The sequence below is a fragment of the Centroberyx affinis genome, unplaced genomic scaffold (assembly GCF_046629955.1).
Source record: "Centroberyx affinis isolate AG114_WGS23_722 - 3 ecotype Tasmania unplaced genomic scaffold, CSIRO-AGI_Caff_v1 ptg002306l_1, whole genome shotgun sequence".
NCBI classification, from domain to species: domain Eukaryota; kingdom Metazoa; phylum Chordata; class Actinopteri; order Beryciformes; family Berycidae; genus Centroberyx; species Centroberyx affinis.
The window spans coordinates 29,978-57,690 of record NW_027280578.1 but is presented as its reverse complement, the minus strand read 5'-3'; the positions used below and the strand labels follow the sequence as shown (position 1 = coordinate 57,690).

At 43.6% G+C, this 27,713-nt stretch overlaps 1 protein-coding gene across 2 annotated transcripts; it reads right to left on the bottom strand.

Annotated features, from left to right (window-relative positions):
- Positions 1 to 527: 527 nt before the first annotated feature.
- LOC139655562 (paralemmin-1-like) lies at positions 528 to 27,713 on the bottom strand. 2 transcript variants are annotated; one of them, XM_071532996.1, is made up of 8 exons: positions 27,236 to 27,713; positions 11,900 to 11,953; positions 11,271 to 11,351; positions 7,552 to 7,679; positions 6,664 to 6,736; positions 4,863 to 4,902; positions 4,072 to 4,125; positions 528 to 3,062 (listed from the first exon to the last, which is right to left on the bottom strand). In XM_071532996.1, the coding sequence occupies exons 2-8, from the start codon at positions 11,942 to 11,944 to the stop codon at positions 2,014 to 2,016; spliced, it is 1,470 nt and encodes a 489-aa protein (XP_071389097.1). In that variant the 5' UTR covers positions 11,945 to 11,953; positions 27,236 to 27,713; the 3' UTR covers positions 528 to 2,013. The 2 variants fall into 2 exon arrangements, with proteins under 2 accessions (XP_071389097.1, XP_071389098.1); XM_071532997.1 differs by having other exon boundaries at positions 4,872 to 4,902; positions 27,236 to 27,712.

Here is a 27,713-nt window from a genome sequence, read left to right as displayed (position 1 = left end):
TTATTACTTTTTGAAAAATAAATATTTTTCTAAACTTTTCCAACATTGTGTTTAAAAATGTGTTTTTTATTGCATGTATGTATGACTTGCATTACCAAAACTTGAATGTATTTTGAAGTAGGTCTGCAAGTAGGTGTAGTAACTACCCAGATTGGGTTGTTTTCAACCCTGCAGTTTTTAGGGTGTAATAACACTTTATATGTCCAAATTCTACCACTGTACTTGAGGTCAGGGAAAACACTCATGACACAGTTATGATGGTCTCATGACAGCCATTGTCAAAGACAACCATGTATGCATGTTTAATGTAATGTTAACACATACACCCAAAGGGTTTATTTGTGTTTGATAATGAAGTCTGTCATGACATATGTTTATGTGCCTTTGGTTAATGTCAAGTTATCATGACAGAGACATGTAGAACAGTGTCAACTTTGCATTGAAAGTGTCATTATCAAGCAAATGACAAATGACAAGTCGTAAACATTCATAACGTTTAATTAATGTTCATGTCAGTTGTCATGACATAGTTGTGACAGTGTTATGTCAGCCTTATTCACCCCCGTTCAAATAAAGTGTTACCCAGGGTTTTATAGATGTGCACATATTATGTCCTTTAATTATTGATATTTGACACATTACAAGAGAATGAGGGGACTAATTAGTGGTCTATGAATAAGCTGCAGATTGTTTCTCATTTATTTATTTCTCAATATTAGCCAATTTATTATGGTGAAAACATCTGAGTCAGTGCAAAGACCAAACAAACTTCTTTACATATTGTATTAACTGCTTGAGTTATTACAATAATCATTTGAAGAGATAAAGCTTCTGTCAGGATCTAGTGTTACTGGAAAAAAAAGCAAACATGCTTCAGGTCAAATTTCAAGACAAATACACAGAACAGAAAGGCTGGAAGAACATCAGGCAATATTTCACAAATGTCAGTTTAATCATTAAACCATGTTGCTCGTTTCAAAATTGACAAGCTCAAAACAAAGTATGTTTCTGTACAACAACGCAGCCACTCTCAATTCCAGATACTTATTTTATATACAGTACATCCATGCACAGAGGAATCTCAGGAGCTATGGAGCCTCTCTTGAAAAGTACGTTTGGTAAAATACAAAATTCATAGTTACAGCTATTCTAAAATAATTTTCCTTTTAAAAGTGACAATGGTCCACAAAAAAAAACAGTATTCAGTGGTGTATATCATGCCGTTTATAAGGTAGACCATTTCATACAGTAGTCTGTGGACTGACAATATCTGTATGTATGGTAACTATACAGAGTAAATAAAAATGTTCTGGCCGTGGATTGGATTAAAAATTTCTCTCTTTAACAAAAGACCCAAATCTATAAAATAATTCAGCTCCTAAATCATTGAAATTAAACAATATTATCCTCTCATCACCTTTCTGGATCTTTGCATTTTTTTTTTAGTTGACTCTCAAGAAGACACTCATTTAGATCATAAAATGTCCTTTCAATTATAGATACAAGATGTGCAAGTAATACATCTTTGGTCCCTGTTTTTCCAGTAACTGTGTACTACCAGCCGACAACGGGCATGTGTGTTCTTTAACCCGGTGTAGATTGGTTGGCTGGTTATTTAGTCTGCTGACCAAGAAAAATCAAATCAAAGTTCAAACTTTGGTCTTATTATGTGAAGGGAATTTAAAGCTGTATTCCTGGGTAGGGAGCTCCACAAGGCACTTGAACACTGACGTCTCCGGTCCACAACCTCCCCACCCTTCACCCTGTTGGAGAGAGCTCACTTCCTTTCGGAGTATCAACACTCAGGAGTGGGATAAGGGAGTTTCAAGACAAACATGCGGAAGGAGGGTAGAGGGCGAGAGGGGAGAGGGAGTAGTTACTGCACGTGTGAAATTTGGTTGCGGGACCAATACGAGGAGAAGGGGAAGGAGAGTGTTACAGAGAGACAGAATGAAGGATAAAGAGAGACCGGGAAAGGGAGAGGGGAACCGAACACAGGGTCAGAGGTGGCGTTCACATGACGGAGCAGCACTGGCAGGTTTTACGTTTGGGAGCCGCGATCTCCCCTCCCTGGTTGGCCCTGGTTGGGGTGTGTGTCTCTGCGCTGACCGGGCCGCTGGCCGCCGCCGGCTCCACTCGGGTCTGGGGGGCTTTGCCCTGCGACAGTAGGGGCTCCTGCTCCCCTGGCCCCGCCTCTGTCCTCTGGTTTTCCTGGGGGTCGGCCAGGGACACCTCCTGGAACTGACCGGGGAGGGATGCGGGGGCTGGGGCTATGGAGGCCGCCTCCGTCCCCTCCGGTGCCACGTCCTCCGGTGCAGCCGCAGCCTCTCCCTCTCCCTCAGCCTCTGCCCTGGGGGTGAGGGAGGAGGGCTGCGCCTCCGAATAGACTGGCACTGAAGCCACTGCGGAGCCCTCTAGAGCATCGGCCGGGGACTGCGGCTGCGCAGAGGCAGGCGCTTCCGAACGGTCTTCTTCTCCTTCAGCTTTTGTCTCTGCCTCTCCATTTTCGCTTGTCTTTGCGTCTCCCTCTGTCTCTCCCTCTCCAGCTGGTTTGTCTGCCTCTGCGGTGGGTGCAGCTGCCTCGCTCTCACTCTCCTTTTGTCCCTCTGGTTCTGTGGAAGTTTCTGGAGCTGCTTCCGCTTTCGCCACCTCCTCCTCCGCAGTCTCTCCTCCCTCCTCGGGGCCGTCTGAGTTTGGCTGAGCGGTGTCCTCTGGCTGCCTGACCTCTAGCTGCCCTTCCTGCGGAGTTAGATCCTCGGGTGCATCGTCCCCTTCCTCTGTGATGATCACTCGTTCTGCGCGCATCACCAACGTCCCTTCCTCCTCTTCATTAATCTTGACATTTGGAACCTGATCAGGCTCCGCTTCAGAGGAACCCAGGAACGTCATGGTAACAGTGCCCTCAGGGGCTCCGATTGGTCCGTTGGTGCTGGATGGAGCGTTCTCTTCCGGGGCATCGTGATTGGCCTCTATCTCCCCCTCTGCCGCGCCATTGGTCAGGACAGCGGCCATTCCATCCAGTAGTGGGGAGAGGTTTTTCTTCACTTCATCTTCAATTGTTTCTGAAGATAAAAGATCAAATGAATATCAATGTCAGTAAAGGAGAAATATTTGTGGCATTTTGTATATATATATTTGATTGCAATAGCCTGTTGCTTTGCTACCAATACGTCTGAGTTCAATACTGCTAGTTGTTCGACTGTAATGCAATGAACAAAAGGTTCTAGCAGTTCTGAGTCTGTGGTAGTGTTAACAAGCCAAGTAACTCATCTCTGCCATGTAGAAGCTAATAAAGCGACTGTTGTACCCACATACCATGAACAGTACACACACAGGATAGAATTTTAAGCAAACGGAGGCTTTTACAGTAGTTATAAAACAGACTGTAAACCCTGGCAAGAGTGGATATTAATTGTACCATCATGAGGAAAATCAAGCTAAAACACAAGAGAAGCAAGAGAAAGAGAAATGTTAAAATAATAAAAACAGGACATTTCAAGGATAAATCATAAGAGAAAGAAGTGAAGGCTGGTGAAATAGATGTTACAGACACCGAGAAGAAAGCAAGAGACAGACAGTGTAGAAACAGAATAAAAGATTCTGCAGTCTGGGCAAGAACGTTTCCCCATATAGCCCCAATGATTCAAACACAAGCGGACAGGACCATTTCATTTTGAGAACTCTCACGTCAACTTCAACAAGTCCATGTACCCACTGCCTTCTAAAAACGCAATTTATGCACTTGATCCGTCATTAGCATACATATATATGCTAATCCTCATTTAACATGCTTAAATATTCATCAGAGCATATATGAACTTTCTGTGAAGTAAAGGCATGCCGGTGCCACTCCTTCCTTTCTAATGCAAATGTCTGAATAACAGTATGTACAATGCATACAGAGTATATCTACAGGGGATTACAGAGTCTTTACGGGGTTTAACATAAGTGGGTGTTTTGATCGGGTTTAACAAGGGGAAGAGTGGAGAGGCAATAAGTTGTTTTCAGAGTCAGGCTGACAAGAGGGATGCTGACATCACTAACTGTACAGAGGGTTGACTCAGTGCCCACCTGATCCTGTGGCTTTCTCTTGTCCGTTCTGCACAACAGCACCTTGGACTACGTCTGTGAAAGGAACAGTTAGTTTTTACAGTAATGTTCGCAGGTAGCAGTGATTTTCATTCACATATGCAGTGTTAAGTGGAGCATTGGCTAAGTATGCATTCAAACAAAATTACTCAAACCAAGCTGTACCTCTCACTGTCTTTTATGGAGTCCACTGTCCTCTATGCTCTCTCAGATAGACAGAAAGACCATGTGGCATATCCACGCACCTGTGCTTGTTTTGGACAACTTTATCTTGTCATAATATCTACACACAAGTGCAAGACTGCAACCAAGTCCTGGCTTAGAAAGGCAATCTATTCTATTCTTGGTGTCCAATAACACCAGTGCGTTTCTTTGCTCGCAGAGACAGAAACATGGGAAGGGGTCCAAACATTAAACAAATGAAATCTAATCAATATGTACTGATGTAATTAACCAAGAGTAGCATTAGAAGAACAGCTGTGGCCAACAGGTAGTGGCAGCCCAAGAAGAATAGGTCTGTACAGGGAGGTTATAATTACTACATTATACAGTGTTACAGGTGGCAGGCGATACTATACTCTTTCTTTGCTACATATTGTGGATGTTTTTGAGCTTGTCAAATTGCATGAAAATGCTCACGTTGACTATTCTATAATGTCAATTTTATGTTTCAGTTCATCATGCTGTCTGAAAAAAGCTAATGTCAACTTAATTCCATATAATGTCCATTCTACCTCTAACATTTCTAAGGGCCAATGTGTTGTTGATCTCACCCCACTCACCTGCTGCGGCCTCTGCCACCTTCACTGCTTCCTATTGGATGAGAGAGAAAGGGGAGGGGTTAAATATACTGTTGCGGGACAGGTAAAATGCTCTGTGTGTTTGTGTGTGTGTGTGTCACAATTTTTTCCTTTGCTCAATTGCATTATCCCTCTCTATGTTCAGTGTAGAAGGGCTGAGGGATGCAGACCATGGCTGACTTTCATCAGCATCTCAGCACAGAAGTGCTGATTCAGAGTCAGTTTTACCATTCAGGTTATTAAAACAGAAGTGGTCAAGGGAACCAAGTCAAGGATCTTACATCAGCACTACTATGAGCAAGGCAAAGTATCAGAGATTTTTCAACAGTAATTCTAGCGACCCTTATTTCTATTTCTACTACCCTTTTTACTACCTTTCAGTGCCTCAAAACATCATTATCAACACCAAAAAACAGTAAGCCTCTCTCGATACCCAGCTGTACCAAAGAGAAGCTAGGTCTATATGGGCCAATAACTCTTCCCCTCCAGTGTATTTTGATGGGAAGATGAGGAGAGAAGACACAATAAATGAAGGGCGGATATTACAGCGTGAGTCGCACAAGCTTTGAGGAGACAGACACATTCAGGATATTTCCATGACTGATTTTGCCTCAAGCTGTCTAAACACGTCTCCATCCTATGTTCTAAACTTGTTGAGTTGTCCCTGATAAGCACAGGACTGAAAAACTAGCTAATGTGTGCTCTGAGATGATTTTGACGATCTTTGCTGAGAAATGGTAATGAATTAATTACTAACCACTAGGGGGAGTCGGTGAGCTGCAAAGCCTATACCTGACCTTTGAGAAGTTGATACTTTTTCCCAGGTTGGTACAGTACTATGCCTAGTTAACCACATCAGATCTGGAGAGACGAAGGTGACCTACAGTAGGCATGAGTGTGTGTGTATGTGTGTGTGTGGGTATGTGTGCCTGTTATAATAAAGCCCAACTCCAGTGACCTCATCACCCCTTTAACATTTCCAGGCTCTTCTGAAAATGGTTAATCTCAAAAAGGGATAAACAGATGAATCAGGGAAGGAGATGCACACATGTGCCTGATGGAGTTGACAGGAATTAGCTGTCAGTCACTCTCAGCCTGACCACTAAACCAAAGATTTGTTTGCGTGGTCTGTTTGAAGTATTTCAGACTGAGGATGAGGTCATTTTAGGGAGACGTTTAAAGTCACCTCCATCACAGCCAGCATGCCTAATTGTCTATAATAGCTATTAAAATTGGAATCCATTGTTTACGACTTCAGTTGATTTAGGCTAAACTCCAAAAGCCAAGGTTAAGATGAATATACGATAGCTAAAAAAAAAAAACTCACTAGAAAAGACCCTGGAGCGCACAGTCGAACGGGAGGGAGAATTCTTTTGTTCTACTATAAAGACCTTCAATGAAGCGAGGTAAACAATCCTGCGTTTGCCTTGAGGCGAAACAATAATTCCAGAGTGGATCAAGTGCTGAATTGTTTATGTAAGAGGGCTGCTTACATTCATAAAGTTCCTGCTTTTGAACAAGAGGTGCTACATCAAAGCTACATTAAGAGGGAAATGCATTATTCATGGCAAAAAGCCACAGACAGAAATTGTGGGAAAATTTTGCTTAATGGAAGGTGATGGGGCAAGCTTGTTCGACACATATTCCCACCCCCTTTTGTGTCCACTGTGTGAATGTGTGCGTGTCTGTGTGTGTGCGAGAATGTGAGTGGGTCTGTGTGTGTGCGAGAGAGAGTGTGTGTGTGTGTGTGTGTGTGCGCGCGCAAGTTCCTCACCGTTTGGCCATCCTCCATCTGCTCGTTCAGCTTCTCCTCCTCCTCTGCCAACCGCTGACTCTCTGTCTGCAACCTGAGACAGACAAACAGTCACACACACACACACAAAAACGCAAACACATCAAATCTATACCTACAATACATTCATATTTTATGATACATTTAAGTCTATTTATGTAAACATATTTTCAAATGTGAGGCTCAAATATGATCATAGCCATATTTTATAATCCCGCACTAAGTTCTACTTCTCTAGGCTTGTGTTTGCCTCATACAGTATATTCCATGCCCACAGAGGCCCTACAGTAGAGTGTGAGGAGAGTTGGAGGAGACTGAGGCAGAGCGGTGGCTGTTTGCTATAAAAAGCCTGGTTCTCGGTTCGAGGAGTACAGTCTGCAGGGACTTGACAACATTGTCCGTTGCAATAAAGAGAAGGCTAGTCCTGCCTGGTGAGTGTGCACGCTAGACCAGGGCATGCACACACACACACACACACACACACACACACTCAGTTTCGCTCTCACTCGGCCTCCAAGTTCCAATTCAAGTGTAGTACTGGCATGATAAAACTTACTTTGCCAAAGCATACATATTGTACAACAGCAGCAACAATGACAAAGAAACTAAAATAGAAACCGGAACACTGTAACTATCAATTATAAATTGAGCCTCGACAATAAAAATACAACAAAGACTTGACAATTGGCTCATACTCTGTTTGCTTTACTAACCATCTCCCTTTCCCAAACAGCCACGAACTCTCCTGGTCTTTCTCTCACTCATGCACACCTGCGTGCACACACACACACACACCCTCACACACACACACACACACACACACACACACACACACACACACACACACACACAAACACGCAGTGGCCATACTTGTCAATGCGCTTTTCGATCTCCTGGGCCTGGGAGCCCCACAGAGGGGAGCGGGGGCTCTGGGCGTCCGGGGAGGTCGGGGACTGGGGAGGGCCCTCCATCAACCACTGGTCCCTTAGAGATTTCCTCTGGAGTGAGAGAGAGAGAGAGAGAGAGAGAGAGAGAGAGAGAGAGAGAGAGAGTTGGTGGGATGGAGAGAAGAGGAAGAAGAAAGAAGAAGGAAGAGAGGGAGGGAAATAGAATATGAGGTAGAGATGGGGAGAGAGGAAGAGATGAGAGGGAGTAGTGACATGGAGAGAGAGGGAGAGATAGAGAGGTGAGAGATAAAGCAAATGAAAGATGGGAGGAAGGAGGTGGGGGGGGGGAGAGACCTAGATATTGGAATATCATAACAAACAATTCTGCTGTCAAAATTGATGATAGCAAACAAATTTTATTTAAAATTCTAACAAAATCAGTATGTTGGGAATATTTGATAATTTTGACATGACACCTAACAATACCATTCGGTTCAATGGGATGAACATCAATTTGATTATTTAACATGTGATTTTACATAAGTGAGCCATATATATATCGATATCGCCCAGCCCTACATGTGCGCTTTTCCTTCTTTCCCTTCTTTATTCCTCCACCACTCTCCAGTAAATAGACAGACATGACCCAGTGAACAAAAGCTGCCCGGGGCTGCCTCTGACTACTCGATGCTTGCAGTAAACCAAACCAACCGGGTGCTTTCATGTTTTACAGGGAGGAGAAGTTCTCAATAAGGTGTAGAATTGACTCTCTCACTGGCTGCCTCGACACAAACAGTTTCAAGCGCCTAACAGAAACACACATACACTCAACAGGTGTCCCATCCCATTCCTTTAACTCTAATACTCATTTAAAAAAGGAAATCCGTCTCATTTCCTTTGTTGTCGCCATTCCTTGTCATTTCCCTACCTGGTCCTCGTTGCCACATAAAGGGACTAACCCTTCCCTATGTTGCCTTTCCCTCGTTTCCATTCTCCTCAATCCTCTTTAGCTCTCCTTCAGATCCTTCTCTCTCTCTCATTTTCTCTTTCTCTTTCTCGCTCAAACGATAGTGCAGAGGAGTCAGGAAAGGAAGTCTGCAGCCGGCATTTACTTCCTCAAACATTCTGGCCCTCACCAATGTCTCGTCACATCAGACCCCCAAAGGGCTCATAGCGCAGACTTCAAAGCTGTTGTGTTTGTGTGTGTGAAATAGAGGGAAAGAGAGAGAGAGAGAGTGAGAGAGAGGGAGAGAGAGAGAGAGAGATCCGTGCGGATGTATATGTTGTGAGTTCCCACTTGCGAGCATGATAGTCCATCTCAAACTACAGTACCAATACATTTCATGTTGTTTGAAACATTGTGGGTTTATTTCATGCATATTGATTAAGACTAGCCCTACGGACATGATTTTTCTATGAGAGAGAGAGGAAGGTAGAAAAACGATCTGCTCAAGGACATGGGTTATCTCCATCAGTGAATCCAGCCTTGAGTGCTGCTGCAGAGACTCATGTTCTACTACACCTGCACATATAATCATGTATGATAGTATATCACAATTTCATTCTCCAAAATGTTTCCAAGCCACTGTAAAGTAAAACATAAAATGCAAATTCCCATCACCTGGGCTGAAGTGAATAAATTGGCTTCCTGAATGTCAAAAAAACCCAAAACACATCCAATGGAGAGTAATTCAAGAATTGATGCATATCGAGGAAGTTGTTATCATTCTCGAGTGTCAGCTAAAGTTGGCCATATTTCATGCTTTCACACAAAGAATGCAATATTCGACTGCATCTTATACATGAGACAGCGGATACGACATTTCTGAGAGGTTGTGGTGGACAGACACTTTACAGACAACATTTCAGGATGTCAAAAGCCACTTTTGAATTGTTCTGCAATGAGTTTGAACCATATAAGGCAGATCATGCCAGGCTTATCTCATTATGCATTTAACAAATGCACCCATCGCTATTTATTGCATCATTTCTTTACTGACAAAATCATTTCCACCTCAAGTGAGCAGGAAAGTTTTTGGCAATATTGAGGATATTTTTTATAATTTTGCCATATCCATTCACCTGCTTTAAATTTGATACAAAAAAAATACTTGGGATGGTATCATGTCGATGGTATAACATTTCATTTAGAATGTCTGCTGTAGTTGAAAACATGCAAAACAGTTTTGTTCCCCAGATCATCAAGACTAATTATTGTGATCAACAATTTTGATCATAATGGCAGTATGGATGGCATAGTGAGTTGGGCGACTATCCTTCAGGTTCAAACACCAGTGTCAGCAACTGTCGGCCCTGCTGAAGTGTCCTTGAGCAAGTGAATCCCTGAGCCTGACCTCTGACCTCCCTGTGGAGGAGGGCAAGAGGAAAGATAATCTCTCTGCAGGGATCATTAAAGTAGTTTACATTTCCTCTAGCAAAAACAGCCAGGATTATAATTTCACTCATAATCATGCGACATATGCTCTACTATCCAGTGCGAAGCATGCATAGCAGCCACTCTGCTGTGCAAAGCTGGGTGATATCTGCAAGCTTCTCACTAACTGCTGAGCTGAAAGCATCAGAAAACCCACACCACCTTCCAGCCCCTGGCCCTATGTTTCCAAAATCGTGCTAGCTGCTAGCCACTAGATAACTCCTAACCCTATAAGCGTCACAAAAACCCTCTCTGTGCTCTCTCCTGCGGCGCAGAACAAGCGCCCGCTCTGTTCCCCTCCCGGTGCTTTTGGCTGGCTGGACACGGCCCTCCCTAAACTTCCTCCCAGGTCAGGAGCTAAGCTGCTGCTCCCTCCTATCACCTCCCTACATCTGACAACAGCAGCCCTGGGCTTACGCAACAGTCAATACCAAGGCTAATGAATGTACTAAAAGCTGAGATGTAAAGACCTCCCGCGAGAGAACGAGCATCGGATTAATCATTAAAATGGTTCCTCGAGGGCTGTTACTGTTTGATGTTTTGATCTCATGGATACAATAAACTTGTGTAGTGCCAAACACAAACTGATATACTGTACACATATAGACACTCACATACGGATACTCAATTAGACACACAAACACATACATATTTGGTACGCATATGCAAAGTATTCTCTTGAATGCACATGCCTGCACACACACAAACACACACAATTTGAGGAATGTGCCCCAGGGCCGTGTAACACAGTGGAGAAGGAAGGGGGAACGCCAATCTGGAAATGATGTGAAAACAATAGAGCAGCTCGGTGCGTCGCAGAGTGTGTAAACACTCGCATAAAAACTGATTTCAGCAAAGGAAGGCCTGCCTTTAACCTTGTCAGAGACTGGCAGGACCAGGAAGTGTGGAAGGGTGTGTGTGTGTGTGTGTGTGTGTGTGTGTGTGAGAGAGAGAGGGGGGAGAGGGAGAGAGAGAGAGAGAGAGAGAGAGAGAGAGAGAGAGAGAGAGAGAGAGAGAGAGAGAGAGAGAGAGAGAGAGAGAGAGAGAGAGAGAGAGAGAGTGAGTGTGTGTGTGTGTGTGTGTGTGTGTGTGTGTCTTGGAAATTAATTTGGAGGGTATCTGCTTGCTAACAAGCTAGAATGTGTCCGCAGAGGATTTTGGCTAACTAAAATGACGGCTGCACTCATATTGAAAAGTGTGTGTGTGTGTGTGTGCGTGCGTGTGAATGAGTGACAGAACATGTATTCTGTGCATGATGTGTGTCAGACCTTGAGCTGCTGTAGTCTCAGCCTCTCATCCTCCATCTCTCTCTTGGCTCTGTCCTGCTCCTCCTGCAGCCGACGCTTCTCCTGAGGGAGAGGGAGGGAGAGAGAGAGAGAAAGAGAGAATGATTGAGAGTGTGGTAGAGAGGGAGTGAGCAAGAGGAGTAAGGTTTTATTCAAATAAAGACGGAAAGAAAGATGGAAAGAGAAAGACAGACCGAGAGACAGAACAGAAGTAAGTAAATAAATAAACAAAGAAAGAAAGAAAAGAGATAGCGGTGAATAAAACATCAGTGGGAAAGAGTAGGAGGGGGACACCTGGTCAACCATCTGTCACAAGGACACTGTCGCCATAGACACCAGGTACCTATCCCATAATACTCGGCCGCTGAGAAGAGTACCTGTCCCCATGGCAACCCTCTGGTGTTGTTTTCGTGGGACCAGGCAGGCCCTGGCTCGCCACACAGCACCCTGGGTAAATTATTAAGGAGCTATGGACAGCTCACAGGGCACAGCCTAGTCCCTTAGCCCTCTCTTTCTGTACGAGTACATACATAGATAAATGTGTGTATATGTGGGGTGGAGAGAGAGAGAGAGAGCGAGAGAGAGAGAGAGAGAGTGGCAGGTGGACTCACAGCAATGGCCTGCAGTCTCTGTTGGTACTTCTCCGCCTCATCCATCTCTGGCACCTGCGACACAACAAGACAGGGTCAAAGGTTAGAGATTAGAGGTTTAAGAGATCAAGTGGATCCATTTACTCTCAGCATTGGGTTTATTCGTTATTTGTTTTTACCAAGAGAGAGCGAGCCCTCGCTATTAATTCACATGAATCTGTGATCTGTGGTGTGATCCTTTTAAAACCCTACTTAACATTTTCATCTGTTTACAAGTCCATTTTTTGATGGTGTCTGGGCTCTACTATTTTTCTGTCTCTACTAGTGTAAAATATGCACAAAATGCATCTGGAGTCTAATGGAGACTAATGGAGGCCTAATGGAGTCAGTATGGAGAACAGAGCCAAACAGCATTTCAAGGTTAGTCCTTAAAATCAGAGGATATGGAGGCTATGGAGTTGATGAGTGGGTGCACAAGATGACAGATGCAGGATTTGAGCCATGGCTATTTGTGAAGCATGTAATTGGACAAGTATCTCGCAAGTACGCGCCTTCGTCTGCGGAGCCACCATGACCCACAATCCTCCGCAGTAATCCCACCCTCACCAAAAACGTCTCTTCTCACCCCATTAAGTCTCATGACATGGCCTCAGGCGTCTCCAAGCAAATGAGCACGGGCCACATTTGTTTCCCCCTGCAGCTGACACTAAATGGGGCAATATTGGAGCTCCCAAAAACTCAGAGGTACATGAGAGAGCATAGACTATAGTCATACATAGCAACCAGCGCCCCAAAAAGCAACTCAGTCATTAGTGAGTTCCCACCATCACAAACCATAACTCTGCTGTTAGAGGAAAACCTCACATCTAAATAAAAAAAACTTTTCAGGAACTGAGGGGAACAAAAACTTGTTTGCCCCCATGCATTTTTGTAATTCTACATAGGGTGGGTTTTGTGAACAAAAAAAGATTTCATAACTGAAGTAACAATTATAGTAAAAACATTGTCTTTATTGGCGTTTTTCACACGACGACAGCAATAAACTCCCAGTCTCTGACAATCCCCTGTGGACTTTAAGGAGTTGTTTCTTACACCAAAAATCATTTAGCCACCACAGCAACCGAGATCTCACATTGGGAAAGATGTGGGTAGTACACGGTCCCATTTGTGTAACAAATGTCACACTGTCACTGGTAGCATCGCTAATCGCCATCACAGAACTTTGAGGAACAAACCCTCTGCTTACCAGTAACCACACGCACACGCACACACACACACACACACACACACCTCTTTTATACAAACCCAGCACAAACTAACAAACAAGCTAGTGCCTAAGGATACCAATGGGGAGATGGAACTTGAGCAGTGACTTTACCTTTTCCACCCTATTACAGTCGCAACACTCGCACTTCCAATTCTAGAAAAAAAGGACACCTTTTCTTCTCCCCACCACCAAACTGCCAAAATAATCTTTGGTACATCGATCCACAGCCCGCTTTTTTCATTTCTCCCAAACCCTCCAACAAATGAGGTTTCTCGTTCCTCCCCGCCAGGCTGCACCAGTTAAGCAGCAACACAGTAAAGCTGATGGTTGCTGCTGCAACGCGGCAGATCTCTCACGGCCTGAGGGAGACTTAGTTATCATAGCGAGAAAACTTCTCTTTACCTGCACCTGAAGGATTCCTTCACCTCTCTCAACGAGGTGGGTGGTGGGTGGGGAGGGGGGGTGTCACAGGGGAACAGGGCCCACAACAAACAATATGAATATGTCAGTGTACTGTGGCGGGAGGAAAAAGAAAGGAGGATCAAAGAGGATGAAGGAAGAAAAAACAGATTGAGAAACAACCCCTGGCATGCCTTTCATTACGCTGGAGTTCTCTAAAGAACAGAGGTGGGGAGACAGATCGGCACAAGCACATGTGAACATATATACGGTATATAGATAGAGAGCGACTCAGAAGCAAGAGAGATTGCACCCCTCCAAGAGGAACAGACGCAGAGAGAGAGACAAAAATCTCATCTCGGCAGTGTTTTGAATGACTGGAGGTGCTATGACAGCTTACAGTATAAGCCTCCGTAGGGAGTGGAGGCTTGTGTCTCATCAGGGCTCCAGGAGAGCGCCCAGAATAGCAGCCAGAGATAAACAAGCAAACACAAACAGAGGCTTTGATGAGGAGGTATTGAGGAGCTCCCCGTAGACACACACTGACTCCGATAATTAGACATGATACAGGAGGGTAGAGAAGAGAGGGAGGCAAAGTCAAAAAGTTAAGAGACGGAGAAAGTCAAGGGGACCGGAGCAGAGAGAGGGAGAGAGAAGGGAAGACAAAGGGAGCGGAAGAGAGCAAGGGGGTGATACAGACTGGAGCGATTGGTTCGGGATTCAATACCCCGCTGAGGCTACCCAAAATACACTTGTGCACTCATGTAGGCACTTGGAGTAAAAAGCGTCCACCAAATGGCACAACCTGTGACTGGACACACAGAAATGGAGAAGGCAAGAAAATAGCTGGTGCGGGACAGACAGAAAATAAGAGATTGTTCTAGATTTCGCTCTATATCCAAGAATATCAAGATCAAGAAACAAATTCGGGTCAGTCAGTCAGGGCTGAGACATTCCTCTGTATCTGTACTTCATCATGTTGTACAGCACTTGAGAAAATCATTTACTGTTCTTTATTGAGCGGTATCCACTTAGAGGAAGTCTAATTATTGTTCAAATTTAACTTGAACGATAAATCTTTGCACCTTAGCTGCGAATTTTCACACAACTCCCACAATCATCCTCGGGTATTCAGAAAGAACTTCACCCCACGAAATGTCCCGTGGGACGGAACAGACTCTGCACTTGTTCACTGCACCCTTGCCTCTGTCAATTCACACTATTCCCGAGGCACTTCAGGGAACGAAACAGCAGTAGCAGAACAGCAACACGGCATAGAGCCATAAACACAGCTCATTGGCTGCCATTTAATTACAGACAGCAGTTCACTGTAACACCTGTTGCCTGCCAGCCCAGCTGACTGTGTTGCAACGAGACTCAATTCCATTAAAATAGCCGGTTTTCTGTTTTTCACGGCAACAATTCCGGTCCTATAGACGCTTGCCAGTTGAGCAAGCAGGAGGTTGTCTGACCTCTCTGGTATGACCTCCCACACTCCCAGTCTCTCCCAGTTTCTGTCTCTATCTCTCACCGTGCAGTGGAGCAGCTATGGTGAAAGTCGAAAGAGAAAAGAAGAGGAACGCGTAAAACTACCTGGTGCATTATGAGTGATTGATAGGGAAGAGGCTAGGAACTCTGTACTGCTATGGCAGCCTCTCACGTCAGTCAGCCTGACTGCAGACGGTCAGCATGGTTTCACTGCAAACATTCCTCGTGCCTTGGTGCGAAAAGAAAGTATATTTGCCTAGTGTCTGTATGTGTGTGCGTGTGTGTGTTTATATAAGAATGTGTATTTGCCTAGTGGGGTGCCATGAAGTCTATATGCCGACTGCTAGTGTGGTGACATTAGCTCTGCGCGAACAGATGGAGGAACAGTAGGGAGTCTGGAATGAAAAACTATACGGAATCCTTTAGTATCATAGCTCAGTGCCTGCGGCTTTCTCTGACACGCACACGCACACACACACGCACACACACACACACAGGTAGTGCACACAAGTAGGGCATGCACAATTCTCTGTATATCAAATGGAGATGGCAACCAGCGCTACTATTCACAAATTGCAAGAGGCTGCATTTTCTTTTTTTTTTTAATCAAAAGGTGCTCCAGAAGACCTTCTCAACAAACTATTATGGTGATCAGCAGAATCCAAATCACAGTGCACATCAGAGAAAGCCTTTTCATTATATTCAAACAGAGCAAATCCCAAACAAGGCAAAGCATTAGCATTTCATTTCTCTGAGTGCTTAAAAAGAAGTTCCCTGAAAAGAAACGCCAACACACCCATTAACAATGGAAAAGGCTAAGGTACAATCAGTGTAATTGATGGGTAGCACTCACATACAGTCTCTGCCTCCTCTAGCTCTGTATTACCACTGACTGACTGAGAATATAATACCAATGGTGATGTAGGTCTAACACAGGTATTTCAGGAATTTAGAGCACTTTTTTCCACTATATTTCACACTAAGTATTTAGGAACAGGTTTCTTCAAATATTCCACTCAGGCATGGATATGTGAGCACATTTCAGTAGAGAGGTCAAAGGGCAGGGTCTGCCATTTCAGCATCAGGGACACTTTGACAGGGATGGACACTACAGTGGGGATCGAAACCTGTGACCTTTCAGTCATGACACTAACAAGACTGCAGCTGTACGCATATTACCCCGCGGACACAGGTATCACCAAGCTGGGGTCAATCATTGACAAACCTCTCTGACCAAGAATCAATTTTAATAATCCAGTCATTATATGATCAAAGACAGTGGACAAGTTGCTCACTCTTAACAAGGGGGAGAGGTGGGCAGGCAAAGCGTTGATTTGTCTGAATCCGCCCCTAAAATAAGCTAGGATGTACTGTTTGTCAAGGGGGCATGGTAAAAGATCAAAGAGCAGCAGTCTTCCGAAAAGTGTTGATTCTGTAAATATTAGTCACTGAACACGCAACATGGCTCAGCATACACAGAGTTGCTAAAACAGCTTCAGGACTAATGGGGGGTTGAGTGGAGGGGGGTGGGTCATAAAAAGGCCATCCAGTGACATTCTGTTTTTGTGCGATGATGCAATTACACTGCTGTTAGACCCCTGGCCACCCTGCTTCACGGCACTTTGATGTTTCTGCTCCATTTCTCAGAGAGGAGGAGATGGGGGGGGGGGGGGGGGGTGGCGACTATTCTAGGGAGAGAGGCAAATGGGAGGCAAACGGGGGTTGGGGGGTATCAGATTGTGTGCAATTACAAAAGCACTCTGATATCGCTGCACTACATGTACTAACGTTAATGGTTTCATTAATTTCTAATACCTGCATTAGTAACGGGTAGGTTGGAATCGTCTTTGCTTAGGAAGTGCAGTTCAACTGCTAGGGGCTCGTTTACAAGGCTGCATGCTGCAGCCTCTGCATGTCTCCTTAACCCGCGTCTATCCAGCATTAGGACTGCAGGATTTTCAAGTCACTTCTTCTTGTGGAGTGGAGCACCAGCACAGCGGCAGTGTAGCCAGTGTAGAAATGTGAGACTAGGAGCTAATGGTGGAACTGTACTAGATAAGAGGAAAGAAGTAGAGAGTTTAGAAAAACCTATACCACTTGAAATTAGAGCTGCAACGATTAATCGATTAGTTGTCAACTATTAAATTAATCGGCAACTATTTTGATAATCGGTTTCAGTAATTTTTGAAGAAAAATAAGTCAAAATTCTCTGATTCCAGCTTCTTAAATGTGAATATTTTCTGGTTTCTTTACTCCTCTATGATAGTAAACTGAATATCTTTGGGTTGTGGTTGAGGACGTCATCTTGGGCTTTGGGAAACACTGATCGACATTTTTCACCATTTTCTGACATTTTATAGACCAAACAACTAATTGATTAATCAAGAAAATATTCAACAGATTAATCAACAATGAAAATAATCGTTAGTTGCAGCCCTACTTGAAATTATTAGATACAGAGAGAGAGAGAGAGAGAGAGAGAGAGAGAGAGAGAGAGAGAGAGAGAGACAGACAGACAGACAGTCAGTGCTCCAAGGCCATTGTAGATTGGAAATATCCTTCCCTCCATATGTTTGGGAACAGGAAGAGAACAAACACTGCTGTCCTCCAGACGATAGGAGACAGAACATCCAATCGCAATGACCCTGATCTCTGACCTCACGCATCCCCCGCTGTCGTCATTTGCCGCCGCTCAGGAAGGGCCTAACTGAAACAGACGGCTAACAAGTTGTAAAAACAAATTCCTGGATAGAACTTCAATCAGAGATGGGGCAATCAAAGAGGCAATCACTCTCCAGCGTGAGGGATGAACAGAACAGAGAGAACTGTTGTAATGTGCTTTTTCATCAGCTATCGATTTCCATTTCCGGACTCTGCTGCAGAAATCACATTATTGGAGATGGATATCCTGCTTATCTGGATAGAAATAAATCTGAGACACGGTGGGGTGAATTTGTGTGTGTGTGTGTGTGTGTGTGTGTGTGTGTGTGTATGTGTGTGGTATGAGTGGAATTTGAGGGGTTTGGACGGGCCAGCTCCAACAGCACACAGCAAAGTTTCTTTGACTGACAGTCCGGGTCGGGGGAATGAAAACACTGCATTCCGCTGTTCTTCTGTGTGTGTGTGTGTGTGTGTGTGTGTGTGTGTGCGTGTGTGGGTGTGTGTGTCTCCCTCACAGTGCTAACAGTATAATAGACTTGGGAGTGTGTCAGAGATTATCAAAGTCAACAACATACATCACAGATTTACTCCAAGTCATTTATCACTGCAGCACTTGACATGACAGTCCTACCGCTGCCTAACTTCTGAAGTACGGCACAAGTTCAAATAACGTGCGCGCTTCAAAGCATCAAAGCCTTCATCAACCTACCAATCCCATTTAGAGTATCAGCCGCACAAATGATCACACCAGAACACATGCGCTTCAGAGCATCAAAGGCATCACCGCAACAGAATATCAAAAGAAATCTAGAATAAAGAAAGTTTAATGCACTGACAATTCAGGTAAATCGTATTAGGAGAGGAGAATATGATGTAACAATAGCACCCAAAGGAGCAAATTCCTTCGCTCTCTTTCGTCCTCTATGTTTTACAGCCATAAGAAGGCTGGGAGGGATCAATGGCCTTCTGTCAGGTACCACACACACACAGATACGCACGACACACACACACACACACACACACACACACACACACACAACCAATAGCGACTCTGTTTAGAAGGGGGTAGGCTGGTCTTAGCTTTCGCCCCACTCTACCCGCAGTATCCTTCCCCTCGTGTAGTAATGGAACAGTCATGTACACACACACACACACACACACACACACACAGACACACTGTACCCGGTCCCTCACCTCTAGACTCTCCATATGGGCTGATCCAGTATGTATTGTGACATGGACGTTTCTGGATTAAACCGGCTATAGGAGCTCTTCTACAAAGACTGACTATGATTATCTTTGTCTACCAAGTCTCTAGTGAAAAATTCTACACTATTAGAAGGATAAAAATGAAATCGTTTTCCATAGTTTGTGCAGCCATTAATATAGCACATCAAACGTAAAAGCCTGGAAAAAAGCTTACATATACATAAATATATAGTCGCATATTGCTGATGTTGGTTCCAAATGAAGGCAACCCTCTAATCCCAAGCAATGTCAAAATCACTATCTAACGCTCACTTTTAAAATATTAATTCAGGAAGGCTTTCGGGCGAGAAATAGGTTCCACAGCCATTAAATCCATACAGCAGATCAAACATGACAGGATGATGAAACCTTTGTAAAACCTTGTCATCCAATCATCCAATCAACAGAGAGGGCTGTAGAGATTAACACGGTCATTCAGAACATATGCATGGTGAGGCTGAAGAATAACAGGCGCTATGCAGCTTGGGTGAGTAAGCTTGGCTCTCTGAGTTTGATTAACATGCAGGATTATCTATTTAATCCAACCGTGAAGAAGTCAGATTGTTGCATTAGTTCAAGTGTGGAAATCACAGTTGAAGTGTGAATCAGTTACATCAAAATAACTTTGGGGTCAGTGAGGTCGCGCCACTCTGGAGATGTTTGTATGCAGTCAGTTCATTTGGACTAGGAGTAATAAGAGTTAATAATGTACTATTAGGCTGGATGTACATATACTCACTGACTATGTTAACATATGTTTATTATGTTTTTATGATTGTTATATTTACATACATTACCCATTAACAAGATTAGTAACATACTATCCTCAATCCAATTCAAACGTCTGTGATTAGGATTTCCGCACAAATATAAAATAAACATATGTTGGATTGATGGCCCAGTTGAAAATATAGTCACACATGTACGTATACTGTAGTCACAACCTTGCCTGGCTCCAAGGCAGGAAGCTATAGGTTATCAACTGTCTCCCATCAGACGGTCTTAATCACGGTGGTTTCATGTTTTGGCATTCATGAACTCTCCTATACGGCTTTATCTCCTTCAGCGTTGAACATAAATGCTTAAAGACATGTATTAGTGTCCATGATGAGTGAGGTAACACCGGTCTTTAACACTGAGGTGGAATGCGTTTGAATGAGTTTGTGGTATTCTGTTGGAGTTAAGATTACAAGCTAGCTGGGGCTGCATGGGAAACAGAGACAGTGTGACTGAAGGCAAAGTTGCCCTGAACTGCTGGGTCATTATAGCCTCTCCTATTTATCTTTGAGTTAAATAAATGATGGAAGTGTAATGTGTGATGTATATGTGTGTCTCCAGCCTGAAAATGTTAACAGAATAGTTGATTTAAAGTGAAAATAATTCACAAATGTTAAACATGTACTGTAATCTTGGCAAACTCTGTTTACAAGAGAAAGTATTTTTAGGTTTGAAACAAGAGAGTCAAGTCTCGATTATGTGATGGTATCAAAAGACACTTTCTAGAGCCAGTCCAATTATTTTATGGGGGCCCAAAACCCAAAGCTTAAGCTCACATGAATAACAAATGCCTCTTCTGTTTTAGGGTAGATTTTCACTTTAATCCTCAAAGGGGAAATGAGAAATTGGAACCAAGATTGGCATTTATGGCCAACTTGACCAAACTCACAGAGTGAGACGGAGTGACCGAGACAGAGAGAGGAAGAGGGAAAGAGAAAGAAGTGAGAGGTCAACACTGCAGCCTTGTTCATCGAGTCGCTGTTCAAACAAAGCCTGACGAGAGAGACCAGACAGCAAGGGAGAGAGACATTATGCACTGGGAAAATGGTGCGAGGAACAAGAGACGTTAAGACGAACGAGAGAGCATGCATTAAAGGAAGTGATGTGAAGAGAAGAGCGGGATCACAGTTTAAGACACCTGCTCTGACAAGTCCTGACAAGGCACCTCAGGCTGTCTCACAATATAAACATTCTGTCAGCGTCTGCGTCAAACCTAGCAGCCTGACACACATACAGTACACAGAGAGACACCACAAAGATGTTCTTCAGCTTCTATGTGCCATTCTCCATTTCTCAGTATCTTGAATGCTCACACAGACATGCACACAGAGAGATTTCACAAGTATCCAAGATGTGAAAGTAACTTCTGCAGCACTGGTGCACCTACAGTACACCCTCATGCCTGTCTTTTTTTTTTTTTTAAGTGATATTCACAACTTTATGCACAGCAACGGCGAGGTGTCATCAAAAAGCAGAACTGATACCAGCACAACGGATTTTGTTCTGTCATTTGGCCTCTTTTTGGTAGAACTATTTTAGGATTTTCTACTAATGAGTTTTCTGACTCCCCACATATACACACGCACGCAGACACTCCTCTAGTTGTTAAGTATTCTCTCTGCACTTTGAGCAAGAGTGTGTGTGACATGTAACGGCTTGCTTCAGTGGTTTGTCTGTCTGTGTGTGCACAGGATTAGTGTGTGTGTGTGTGTGTGTGTGTGTGTGTGTGAGTCTCAAACAGGTTTGGAGAGGAATGCAGGACTGGTGTAATCCGGTCTCGGTTCATTTTCACTATTGTCATGGAGTCAAAAGCCTGGAGGCCTGTGTGCCGCTGGGCCTCGTAGCTCAGCCAAGATTACACACATCATCTCACATAACACATAGCAGCTTATTTCAGAATTAAACTACAGTAGGGCAGCATGGTACAACCTTACAAAGACAATCTGTATGGTAACTAATCTGAACTGTCAACAGATATGACGTAGCCTGAAAAGTCTTACCTTGAATTATGTAAATATCTGTAGGAGAGATAATAACTCGTTCAGCACTAGCTGGTAAGACCTTGCAATGCCAAATCGCAGCATTTCACAGCATAGGCCTATGTGTAAATCTATTCTGCAAGGGTGCCTAGTCACCTTGTAGCTCTCAAATCAGACAATCTAATGTTTAACTTGCCTCCTTCCTCATTATCGTGGCGGACAAACAAGCTGACATTCCAGCCCGCCAAGAAGGAAATTAGAGATAATACACTCATCCATCCATCCATCCACACACACACACACACCCCACCCTCCCGCGCTCTCTGGGATTATAGCCGTGAGGAAGACGGGAGGAATTCATATCAAATGACTTTCTGAAATTCGTGGAACTTAAAATGTAAGAAAAGTTAGGTGTTGCATTGCTGGTATTGAGGAAGGATTATAGGGCCCACATGTATCAAACTTCATTGAGTATGAGTAGGCTACTTATTCACTCCTGATCAAGATCAAAATCATATTCACCCCAAAAGACAAAAAACAGAAACAACAGCATTCCCATTCCTAGAAGCATAATTCATACAATATCGGCCAAGCTCTCAGTTGTACAATGATTCTACTTCACTGTTGCAGTTAGCTCATTGTCAGCGGGGCTGAGGTGTGGACAGGTTTTTCTTATTATCCTTAGGCAGCTAACCTAAGATTTTCTTTGCCATCTAAATGAGAATGTAAAACATCCAATCTGTTTTGCATTTTCCTTGCACAAGGCACTTGAAGGAATACAAATGCTGCATGAATATACACAGTACTTGAATGAATACAAATACTGTGTGTATTCATGCTTAGGAGTTCTGAAGCAGTTCAAGTGGCCTACCATCATCATCCCCCAGAGAAAACCAGGTTTGGGAATTGGAAATTATAGCACAATCTGTCCATCATATGCATGAGTCTACTACTTTGTAATATGTGAAATTAAGTTCTAGGACACTATGGACACTTTCAAGGATTTTCAGGTGGACAAACAGAACTTTGTGGCAAGGAAAACCTGATATATCTGATCCTCAGAGTAATGTTACAACCTTTGAGACTGTTCAAGTCTATGGGAAGCTAAATAAAGCATATACTAATGTTCATTTTTCAGCCGTGTCTGATTCCCTATCAAGGTTAAAGGTCTTGGATAGTTCCCAGGACCCAACACTGTGGGGTTCAATAACAACTAGGTCAATAGCACTATCACACCACCACTACGGTTAAACCAGGGTCAGCAGGCTGGTACAAAGGAATGCCTTCATCTCTCTTGGGCAACCTAAAGTATTCTCCACAACTTGATCAACACACCAAGGTCATAAACACATCTCAGAGAGGCAAGATACACTCTATTGACCTGGGTAGGCAAACGGTATTAGTGGATTAGGGTTAGGATTGTCCAACATTGGCCAGAGCAACAAAAAAGTACTACAACTTAAAAACCACAGAAGTACTTAATCACCTAACAGGCATTTTGCTAATTTCAAATAGGAAGCAAGACAAGACAAATTTGGCTGGTGTGAGGAAAAGCTGAAAGGCTCCATTACACACTGTATGGATAGAGTACGGATAGAGTACGAACACTGGATTTGGATTTTACACTGCATACAGTGATTAATTGTGCTAGATACCAACGCATGAAAATCAAACAAATTATAACTGGTAATGCAAATACTATTCAAACCACACAGATAAAAGCAGGCATGACTCACAGAGAGTTTCTTCTACCATCCACAAAGAAAAGTGTGTAATTTGCTATCGTTAAAAATCATCACAGTATGGGAGGCTATTAAAGAGGCAAAGATCGGTTGGGAACCCCATGGCAACCCAAAGTACCACGGTAACTGGTGGAAATAAGGGAACACTCACTGATCAAATTTAAAAAATATAATTCACAAAGTTGCTTCCATGAAGCGAAGAAGAGTGTGGACAGCTACTGCCATCATTGTTAGACAACAAAGAGAGTTAGACAGATACATGGATTTATGATTTGCAAAGGCCACCAAAGCACAGGGAACAGCTTCCTTAATGGGGCCGCACTTAGACAAGACTTTTAAGGGAATCCATGATAAAGAGCTGGGCAAATGCTGGAAAACTAAGAAGCGAACTTCATCATCATGTCAGAGAGGGCTCATTTCTTTCTTTATGTTATCTCCTCAGGCCATTACCTTCACACCAATAAGACATTACTTAACTGTCTAATCCTTGTCTACTAGATTAATGTATTGTTGGTGGTGTCAGTGTAAGAGAAAGGGGCGTGTGCTGCCTACGAGAGGAAGAGAGGGGGAGAGAGTAAACTTAAGATGGTAAATGTTTTTATATCCTCCTCCTCTCACCAACTGTCAGCTAGGATTTCACAGGCGTAAGTAAACAGATTATTCCAAATGAAAAGAATACCACACACACACACACACAATGATGTAAACTGTTCCGCCTCAAAATCCTGCCTTCTCCGCATACACAAAAGACCCAAGGAAAAGGGACAAATAAAAGGACGAGTTCCTGTGAAATTCAGACTAGTTCACAGATAAAGGCCTGGGCGTGGCTGGCAGCTCAGGTATGCTGGGAATTGACATGGTGACATACTCCAGAAACAGATATCAGATTTGTCCACTGGGCTGTAATGTAGCACTTGATGTCTCCATTACAGATTTCTCAATAGCGAAAAATGGACCTGTCACAGTCGCAGGGGGGTTAGACTTCTGATGATGATGTTATGTAAGAGAGAGAGAGAGAGAGAAGCGGAGAGACATGGTGGGTGAGAGAGAGACTTGAATAATCCAATATCACTTAACTGAGGATAGAGGGAGAAAGAGAGACAGACAGAAAGAGAGACAGAGAGATACGCTGGGGGCGATAGTGGCAGTGAGGAATTTCCCTCCAGCTGAACGTTCATCCATCACCCAGCTCGCCAGGAGAAGAAGTGGTGGGTTTCATCACTCCCAGTCCCCCTTTTCTCTCCTCCCCTTTATCTCTCTGTTTTTTTAATCTCCCTCTGTCTTGTCAATGTCTGACTCTCCTGCTCTCTTCAGTATGATTTAAAAAGATAAAACTGCAGCTGATTGGTGGTGCTGACGACCACACAGTTTCTCAAGCCCTTTTATCTGTCTTTTGCAGCTATCTCACCCACTCTTCCCCTCTCTCTTCCTCTTGCACATGAGGACAGATTTCTGCAGACTCATATCAAAACCAAACTGATTTGCAAATGACAAGCGCATTCCCTTGTATCGACCTGCGCTCCATGCTACATTTCCCATGCACCATTAGAGATAAAACTTTTCAGCTAAACAGCAACAGACAGGCAGGAGGGAGAAGTTGAATAACTGGTCTGCTTTCCCTGTACTTGATTTTGGTTCCGTCTAAACACCTGACCCTGTATGTATAAAGTATCAGCGGCTTTAGTTACAATCTAACTTGATTCTTGTGCAGGAGAGATCTGATCTCGTTTGGCTTCAGATCAAGCTACGTTCAAGTGAAAGACTGAATTCAATATTAAACTTTCTAAATGTTCAATACTTTTACCAAATGTGATTTGCAAGATAGAATTCCATTTCAACGTCACCTCTAGGGGGCGTATACCTGTGTATTGGAACAGCTAAAAGAAGAAGAAATAGCATTGGAATAGACAGGCTGCAGTGCGGCCCTTGACAGAAGGCTGCAGCAGTCAGCACAAAATTCAAACAGTTAAAAACAGTCCACCATGTCTTCATCTGAATCCCAGTCCACCTAAACTGAACGATAAAACCAGTGACAGACACACAACTGATAACTAAACCCCTGTGCAAAAGTTCCTACAAAGCTGCCCAGGTCAAGTGCGGTAACACAAGTAACTAAGTCCTCTGATTTATTAAGCTTGATTTATCCTTGGACTGTTAGTACTGAGTATGTTAGAACAGCAGCGCTCATTTAAGAGTGCCAGCTTAGCTCTTTGGCCTCGCTGAAGTTTATGTCATCATTTGCCCTGGGCAGTGATCCTCCTAGATCAGTATTCCTTTTCTTTGAAGCATGGGATGTGCTTTAAGCATCTTAAAACAGCAGTACTGATCTGGAACCTGTTGCCCCTTTGGCCATTGTGAAGTTAATGTGGTCATGTAATGTGACCTGGGCAGTGATCCTACATAAGTGCAACTTCTCTTTAAAACTTCAGGCATAAGTGACCTTGTTAACAAACCTTAAAGAAAGTCCTGAGAGTCGAATAAGCCAGAGGTGCAATTAGGTGAATAACACCCCCTGTATATGGCCTCAAGCCCCTCAGCTCTTCAGGCTGGTAGAGAAGAACCATGCTGGGATCTCTGCCCATTAACCACCACATGCTGGGCTGCATGCTAAACACAGTGAGCGTATGGTGAGCTGTCACACAGCACTGAGCTTTTCTTTTCTTTCTTTATTTGTGACTCAAGACCATGATCACATGGCATGGAGCACAAACAGAACATACAATAATAACAAAACGATAGCACACGGCATGGCTAAAGTACAGCAAATGTTACTTAAACAAAGGAAGAACATTCTTCAAAAAGGCACCTAATTTACAAATAACTTTTGGCTTATCTAATTGTAATAACAAAATCAATTTAAACATTGGGTGGTTTAAATAATACTTTGGCAAATACCTTTCTCTATAATTCATTATGCTTGCATTCTTACATTGAAACAGAATATGATATTTGTCTCCCAAGCGGTGACCTGCCCTAGCTGTGGGTTTAAAATGCTGAAGTAACTCTGTGTGGTGCTGCATGAGAAGTGAATTTGTATGTGTGTATGAGTGTGCAAACAAATGTGTGGTTAATGTGAGATGCAGAACTTGAGATCCTGTGTGTGTGTGTGTGTGTGTGTGTGTGTGTGTGTGTGTGTGTGCGCGTGTGTGTGTGTTTGGTGGTGAGGGAGTTGCAGCTAGCAAGACATCACTATCAGATGCAAACCTTAACCACTGCATCATAAAACTGCCTAACGTGTTGGCAGACCCGCACACTGAGCCTCTATTTGGCCTTGTGATAATTACTCAAAAGGTTCAGTACTGACAGATCCTCACAAAAAAGAACTATAGTATTCCTGTAATAAATGTCAGATGGGTACTATGCACATATCTCAGCGCAGTGATACCTTGGGAGATACAAAAAAACATACCATCAAGTATGAACTCACTATTGAGTACCACAGACACTCTGAGTCCCTATGGGAGTTTTATAGTGATTTTTGTGAAGGTTGTAGGCTGAGTCGACCTTGGTGCAAAACTCAATCAAGGTTCAGATATATCAGAAGTGAACGTTCAGAGCAGTGATACGGTGTTTCAAAGTGTAGCTGTATTAATGTATAACCCTTGGTTTTTGTAATGCTTTACAGAGGTCAGGCAAGTCAACAGCTGGTGAGGCTGTTCAGCTCTCTGGCTGGGATCACTTCCACCAGTTGGCCCATTGTCAAAAGGTGTCAACCCACCAGAACACACCAAACTTGAGGCAGAGATGACAAAGTTTGGTTGAACTAGCATAACACATAACAGCATAACAGACTTACCTGTTCTAACTTGGCCACTTGATACTGCAAGTCCAATAAAATATTCAAAACGAAAGCGTAGCGAGTACGCTAAGGTGAAACAAGACCAAAAACAGCGCAAAAAAATAGAAAACCTTCTTCCAGCTCGATGAAATATGTGGCAAAAGAAAAAAAAAAACACTAATCCCACTGTGTACTGAACACCTGAGTAGCCTCTGCAGCGAGCTGGCTTCGAAACGCAAAACTCGTCACATGAGTTCGCGCGCGACGTCGTAAATGTTTATCAAACTTTATGGATCTATAAAGTTTTGCTTCAAAGAGAAAGTCGCGGCATTACCGGGAGACGAAGTGAAACCGTTTCGGAAAGGCACTCTCGCCGCCTCCCTTCGTGTCTAAACCCGTTCCCGAGGAGGGCTCGACTCGGTCTGGCCGGTGGTTACCTGACTCCAGTCATTACCGTGAGGCCAGCCCTCCGTCAGACAGCAGCCGCAGCCAAAAT